General features: G+C 38.2%; 1 protein-coding gene across 1 annotated transcript in view; it reads right to left on the reverse strand.

The window, feature by feature from the left end:
• Window positions 1-3,410: 3,410 nt before the first annotated feature.
• Window positions 3,411-7,609, reverse strand: part of LOC112139540 (Fc receptor-like protein 5) — a 23,192-nt gene continuing 18,993 nt past the window's right edge. The window contains exons 7-15 of the mRNA XM_036210753.1: window positions 6,385-6,648; window positions 6,031-6,300; window positions 5,649-5,912; window positions 4,746-5,045; window positions 4,391-4,654; window positions 3,991-4,233; window positions 3,776-3,886; window positions 3,660-3,675; window positions 3,411-3,587 (exon numbers count right to left, since the gene is read on the reverse strand). Coding sequence (XP_036066646.1) covers window positions 3,470-3,587; window positions 3,660-3,675; window positions 3,776-3,886; window positions 3,991-4,233; window positions 4,391-4,654; window positions 4,746-5,045; window positions 5,649-5,912; window positions 6,031-6,300; window positions 6,385-6,648 — 1,850 coding nt within the window. The 3' untranslated portion in view covers window positions 3,411-3,469. The remainder of the gene's footprint in view (window positions 3,588-3,659; window positions 3,676-3,775; window positions 3,887-3,990; window positions 4,234-4,390; window positions 4,655-4,745; window positions 5,046-5,648; window positions 5,913-6,030; window positions 6,301-6,384; window positions 6,649-7,609) is intronic.

The raw sequence follows: 7,609 nt of genomic DNA on the forward strand, positions 1-7,609 counted from the left end.
GATCTTGGATAAATGAGTCTTTACAGATTTGCATGACAATGTTATATTTTTTAAAATGGCAATGTATATCATTTCTTTTTTTTTTCTATGGAAGGCAAAACAGTGGTTGTGTTCCTGAAACACATCAGGGTTGTTATAGGAACACCCCTGTTGTGTTCCTAAAACACCGTGGTTCGAATCCCGGCTGGGGGACCTGAAATGAGGAGTCTTTCTGTGTGGAGTTTGCATGTCCTCCAGGTGCATGGATGGGTTTTCTCTGGAGACTCCAGCTTTGTCCAAAAACATGCTTCATGGGTTAATTAGTTACTCTAAATTGCCCTAGGTGTGAATGTGAGTGTATATGGGTGTGTGATTGAGGCCTTTCGACCGATTGCAGAACTGTTTAACAAAAGAATGTAAACACTGGAGCTAAAGCTCCGATGTTAATGCTAATTAATTTTTCAGTAGTTATGTCTGTGAGCAGAACTTCAGTCTCAATATCTGAACGTAAAAAAGCTCTCGATAGTTTCTCTTTGAAAACTGGAAGCTTCACCGTCACGAAGATGTGCTTACTTGATCTTACTTTCGGCTTTGTTTTTGTTCGTAAACTTAAAATCCCACACTAATCTGCATTTCAGAGCAAAAATACATTGTCCCCAGATGATATTTTGATTATATTTTACTGCAATTTACTGCATTTATAAAGATTGCGAATCAACGATCTTGGACGTCGCGAATATTCGTTTTCTAATTTTCGGGAGCAGATTGCGAGTACCCGAGCACCCGGATACTCATTACAGCCCTACCGGTTCCCCCCCCGACGGTACCCAGTTCCCGCCCCCCGATCCGCGGTTCCCGGCCCAGGCCCCGGTCCCTGTCTTCAGCCCCACGGTCCGCGCTCCCCACAATGACTGTCTCTCTCCTGGCAGGTGGAGCGGGCGATTCCCGCTGGTCCGGGACGTTGTCTGGCTGCAACCAGACCAGACAATGTTTTTCCATTCTTCTGTTCTCCAGTTTTGGTGAGTCTGTGTGAATTGTAGCCTCGGTTTTCTGTTCTCAGCTGATAGGAGTGGTACTCATTGTGATCTTCTGCTGCTGTAATCCATCTGCCTCAAGGTTGGACGTGTTCAGAGATGGTCTTCTGCAGATCTCAGTTGTAATAACTTATTTGAGTTTCTACCAGCTAGAACAAGACATTTCTGCTTACATAACTGCTGCTCCTTGGGCATTTTCTCTTTTTCTGACCATTCTCTCTAAACCCTAGAGATAGTTTTGGGTGAAAATCTCAGTAGATCAGCAGTTTCTGGAATAGTAAAGCCAGTCCATCTGGCACCAACAACCATGCCACTTTCAAAGTCTACATCCCTAAATGAATTACATCTAGATCCAGAGGGGGCAGGAACTGACTTGAAAAACTTGCAACTTTCTAAATTCAGTCTTTTGTTTAATACACATGACTAACAAATATTATTTGCCATAAAGTGAAAGAAAGATAACTACATATCAAACAGTGTAATTTTAATAACATTTTTGCTGAAGTCAAGACGGCGACATTGGAAATATCCACATACAAAAAATAATTTGCCTTAAGCATCACAAGATGTTTTTACTACATTAAGGTATATGCCACAGAGTGGCAACAAATACCACAAATGCAAATGGGAGGCACTGTGAGCCACACCACAGGAGTCATCATATGACAACAAAAAGAATATTACAAAAGAACATTTCTCAAATGTGAACAACTTTTAATTTACATTACAAAGTGAAAGAATTAAGACATGGAGGTTTAGGAGCTCTGTTATGACCACTTGTGTGCCTCGTGTTGCTTCAGCTTTTAGACCTTTGGCAGAAACTCAGCTCAACCTAACTTTAGCAATTCCTGATGAAAGAACATAGAAATGTTTTATTCACACTTTTGGTAAAATCACTAAATTTAGTTGGTAAAGCCAAACAGGAGATCCATTGTTTGAGCTTGACTGATGTTATAATGTTCACCTCCAGGGTGAACTCTCTTCAGAGTTTCAGTTGTTGTTCTCAAAGCAGAAGATCCATGCTGCTCATAAAAACACTCTTATCCTATATATTGTGAGAAAATGAGTATATTAGCAGTATTTGAAAACCAATCAACTACATGACAGTCTTTAATATTAAAAATGCAAAGCCAATACAGGCTAACTTAAGGAATCATGCTACATCTTTGATACTTCTCTGAAAAGACATATAACACACCACCATCCAATAGATGGTTGAGATTTATGGCGACAAATACTCTCCAACTAAATGGAAATTTGTTGTTGTCATAAAACCCTTTATTGCACATTGCTTCTGTCAAGGATCATCATCAAAACCTTAAATTCAAAAATGGGAATTACAGATTGAGAATGCAATAATGGGCAAAAAAATGTTGAAAAAGCACTCTCAATAGATGCAATTCCAGTGTGGTGATACCATGTCCACTCCAAGCTTAAGATGAAGTTTCTTTCTTGAGACTGTTAGGTAAGTTGTCCTGTTTTGAAAAATGGTAGTGCTTCAAGAATGTTCTTTGCTCTGTGTCTGATGCTGAATTATTTTTGGTGCTATATTTGTGAGACTATTTGTGATCTCTGATTCTGCACTGACGCATCATTATGAAGAAGGAAAAGTGTAGAAATAAAAATTAAAGGTCATTGCAGCGGTAAGAACATCACACCAGGGGCCTGTTTCAAGAAGCAGGTTTAACAAATTCAGAGTTCAAACCTGCACTCAGAGTTGACTGACTCAGAGTTAACAAACTCAGATCAGTTGAAAAAAAATGTTTGATTTCAATCAACTCTGAATTGTTGGACACAGAGTCAGATGAGAGCATTGCCACCATAAAAAGCCCTGAGCAGTGGAGCAAAGACATTACGATTCACCATGGCAACGGGAACAAACACCAATAGGGCTTCATACTTCATGGTGACAGAAATTGTGTTCGTACAAGCATATGCCGACTACGAGATCATTTTCCACAAGAAAAGCAACACAGCTGCAGCAGTAAATCTGTGAGAGTTGTCTTGGGAGAAAATAGCTACCAGAGGTAATGCGTACATCGACATTTGAATCATTTCAATTCAGGATAAGTGCTAAATAATCTCAGTAATGTCATTTTATCGCTTATTAAGTAAGGAACAGTTTTTGATCTGTCAATAACTTAACGAGTAATATCTGCATCGGGTCAAATTACTTTCTCACTACAGATTTTTTTTTCTAAAATGTTCCTTTCAGTAGAAAATTATTTATATTTGACTGACTGAAGAAATGTTTAGCTGGATATGATTTGTGTTTAATTATGATCAGTTATTTCACATCATCCCACAAATCCCCTCAGATTACCTATGTTGTCATGTACAGGATTATTTTCTGTGTCTTCAGGACCTCTGAGTGACTCATATAGATCAACGTCACCTTCAAATACAAACCAGAAGAAAGTGGAAATTAGATTCATTTGATTAGATTGAAAAGAAAGCTAATAAATGGTTGTGAAAAGTCCAAATTCAGGCTGACCGTGGAGCAGAGAAGCATATGTGTTGTGTTCAGCATCAATCTCATCTGGATCACAGTTCTGATTTTGTTCATCAGACCTGCTGAGATGAAAGAAATCAATAACTAAATAAACACAGACATCAATCAATAAAAGAAAGAAAAAAAGTACCAACCTGATGGAGCTTGAATCTGTAAATGAAAACATCACATGTTTCTATGATGAAACATCATATAAACAACTGAAAAATCATATAATCATCAAAGTGATTTTTAAAAGAAAACTTCTCACCTTTTGACTTTCTGTACAAATAAAACATCAGCAGGAAAATCATCAGTAAAAAAACACAAACTGGTCCAACAATCATCAGAACATGAAGTGAAGAGCTGTCAGGTCTGGATGCTGCTGGAACACATCATGGATTTGAATCAAACTTAGTGACACATTCATGAACTAAATGCTGCTGTTATTGTTCATGCTGAGAACAACTGGAAAGATTTACTGACATGTTACTGCCAACCAGCTCTGTGGAGATTCTTTTCCTGAGGACTGACACTTGTAGAAGCCTTCATGTGACTTTGACACTGCAGGGATGATCATCTCCACTCTGCTCTCACTTTGGATTAATGTGTCATTCTGATAGAAAAACACTTTAGAAAGAAGATTTTCTGTCCTCCACTTGCAGCCAAGAGTAACAGAATGTCCCTCAGTCACAGGATGGACAGGACTCAGCAGGATCAGATCATCATCTGGAAACATCCACATTCATCCTCATCACAGATCATCAGCACATGTTTGACATTGTCTGCTTCATTCTGCTTTGACATCCAGTTGATCATCTCAATCCAGATTCAAGTTGTGTGGAAGTGAAGCTCAAAAAAGGAATCCAAACATGTTTCCACTCACTGTGTCCAGTGATGTTGACTGCGTTGCTGAAAGCTGATCCAGACTCACACCAGAACACTGCATTACTGGACTGGATCTTCTGAACATGACATGTTGATCCAGTCATTGTTCCCCAGTCAGAACAGAATGACAGCAAGTCAGGAAGCAGAAAGCTGCCGACTCTCCACTCAGCAGAGTTTCCCTCACAGGTCAGTGAGAGCGAGTCAGAGGTGAAGTGTTGGACTCTGTCAGGACTCACTGAGAGAGACGCTGATGGATGAAGATCTGAACACAAACATGAGGAAGATCAGCACACTTTAGCTGGATTGACTAAAAACAGAAACCTTTGAAATGACTCAAGAATCCTGAGTCTGACCTCCAGACCAGACAAAGTGAGGTTGACTGTAAAGAGTGTAGACGTGTGGCTCTCCTCTTCCAGCTCTGCACACATATCCTGCTGTGTGTGTCTGTCCATGAATGATGTAGGAGTTGTCTGCAGTCCCATTGGAGCTAGCAGGCAGCAGCTCATAGCTGTAAGAGCCAGACTTGTGTGATAGATCAGGAACAGCTTTATACCAGTAGAAGCTCCATCCTGCAGACACATGTTCAACCTCACAGCTCAGAGTCACTGAGGATCCAGGACTCAACCACCGTGGAGACACTCTCAGGACCGGCTCTGTTGGAGGAAGATTCTTGTTTATCAACAACTTCGTTGGGTTTTCTGACCAAACTCTTTCATGTGACACCTTTGGTTCTGATTTAGGAAGCTCCACGGGTTAACAGAACTCTGAAAATTCTGCTGTCAGACTAAAATGAAGCAGGAGATTTCAAATGTTCTCCATGATAGTTATTCTTCTGCTCTTCTCTGTGACAAACTCGTAGTGTGCAATTTATTTGTTATTTCAGGAACTGCAGAGACACATTAATGATCATTAGCTGTATAGACTATTTATTTTTCTGTTATTTCACTGCTTATTCTATGTTGACGATGTTGTTGATTTTGCATCAGGAATTGTTAATGTTACTTATTTACTATGGATACGAAGTACCCCTCCCTGCTGTGAGTATTATGGGTTTCCATTTACAGCAAGACTAATTTTGGGTGTTTTAGAAGACAAAGACATCCCAGTGACTTTCTAGTTAAGAAAAAAATATTAGAAGTTTTATTTATGAAATATAAGCAAATTACTTTAGAGCCAAAACTTAACAGTTTCAAAGGTAATTGTCAAAATAACTATTTTTATGTTCTCTGCTCTAATAAAACCCTGATTAAACTCACCATCAACAGTGATTGGATCACTGAACTCTGTGTGATAAACTGGTTCTCCTCTTCCTCCTCTGCATCTGTAAACTCCTCCCTGTGAGACACTGATTTGTCCATTTGAAAGGAAAACAGCTTCTTGTATGGTCAGTGGTTTGGAGAGTTTCTCTCCTCTGAACCAGAAGAAACTCCAACCAGATGATGGTTTGACTGAACAGCTCAGGTTCACTCTGCCCTCTGCTGGAAACTCTGTGATCTTCATTTCAGCCTTTGGTTTGTGAGCTGTGGAGTTCAAAGATATATATTTATCTTTCTAAGCAGATGCCAACACGTAAAATGAAAGTGTTTATAAAACATACATTAATATAGGAAAATTTGATTTACAAAAAGAGCCGTTTACCTGAAACAGATACTCTGGCAGCTTCACTCCACTTTGTAGCAGAATAGGAATCATCTGTGGGTCTGCTCTTACAGCTGTAGTCTCCACTGATGGAAGCTGTGAATGTCCAGTCTTTCCTGTTTGTCCTGAATGTCTGTGACTGAGGTGTTCTCCATTCATACTCCCACTGAACTCCTTCACCTCCCTGAACCTCACATGTCAGAGTGATCGTCTCTCCTCTGAACATCTGAGACCAGCTGGGTTTTTGGGTCACACTCACTTTGTTGGAAACTGCACACATCAGAATAAAGCAACAAAACACATTTTACTTTTAAAATCATTGATTGTAAAAAGCTTTAAACTTAAATCACTCACAGGTTATGTTAATGGTGACTTCATCACTTTTATCAGAGTAGACGGCTGGTTCTCCTCTAGATCCTCTACATCTGTAGATTCCTCCTTGTGAGACTCTGATGTTTCCATTTTCTCCATCATTGATTCTGTATTCAGAGGTGTGTGAGGTTCTTCTGAACCACTCATATTTCCAACCAGCAGATTTCTCCACAGAGCAGCTCAGTGTCACTCTGTCTCCTACTGACACAGTTGTTGTTCCTGCTGTCAGTCTGGATCTGGGTTTGTCTGCAATGTTTAACAACACAATTTAATTTCATAAGTTTTAATATATTGATGTTAAGTCAGTAAAATTTTGGAGTATAATTTATAACTTTGTGCATGATAATATGAAAACATACATTTTAAATAGATGCTTTAGAATGTTCAACGTGACTAAGTGCGTTGGTATATATGGTAAAATGTAAAATCACAGTAATAATTACCTGATACATGTATAGAGACTCTGTTGCTGCACTTTGTAGAATTTGAACTCTTCCTGTGACCACAGCACTGATAAACACCACTGTGAACTTTATATAGAGGATATAACAATAAATGTTGTTGTGGGACATTAGAATAAGCTGTCCAATCACTTCTCTTCAATGTATATTTCCAGTCTTCTGCTCTTCCTTCCTTCATGTCACATTTGAAGGTCACAGATTCTCCAATATAAAAAGTTGACCATTTGGGTTTAATAGTCAACTCAGCATCTAGAACAAACACAAAATTTACAAAATAAACTTATTTTTACAATATAATTAAATACTAACAAAAATGTTAACATTTTTATTTAAAGAAACAAGCAGATGTTTTAAATAAACATAATTACTTAAACTGACATTTATGTAAATAATTTGGAAATAGTAAAAACAAACAAAAAAATCAGAAAGTTTCACCTTGAGTGTGTCCTCTGTGGAGGAGTGAATACAAGACTACTGTACATGAAAGATGGAAATATCAGAGATTAATAAACTCATGCAATAATTCAAAAATAGACAATTAATCTAAAACTGTCAAAGGCATGGACATTAAGTCAAGGTTTTCTCCCTAAATAAATGTTTTAGTGAATTAAAAAGAAAAAATATTTATTTGAAAAGAATACTATTTAATATGATCCCTGATAGAGTTCAATTAAGTCCTGTGTAGAGTACAGTTGCAGCTGAAACATAAAACTCAAAAACATTTAGTATTTTACATATATATATAT

The sequence above is a fragment of the Oryzias melastigma genome, unplaced genomic scaffold, assembly GCF_002922805.2.
Source record: "Oryzias melastigma strain HK-1 unplaced genomic scaffold, ASM292280v2 sc00231, whole genome shotgun sequence".
Lineage (NCBI taxonomy): Eukaryota > Metazoa > Chordata > Actinopteri > Beloniformes > Adrianichthyidae > Oryzias > Oryzias melastigma.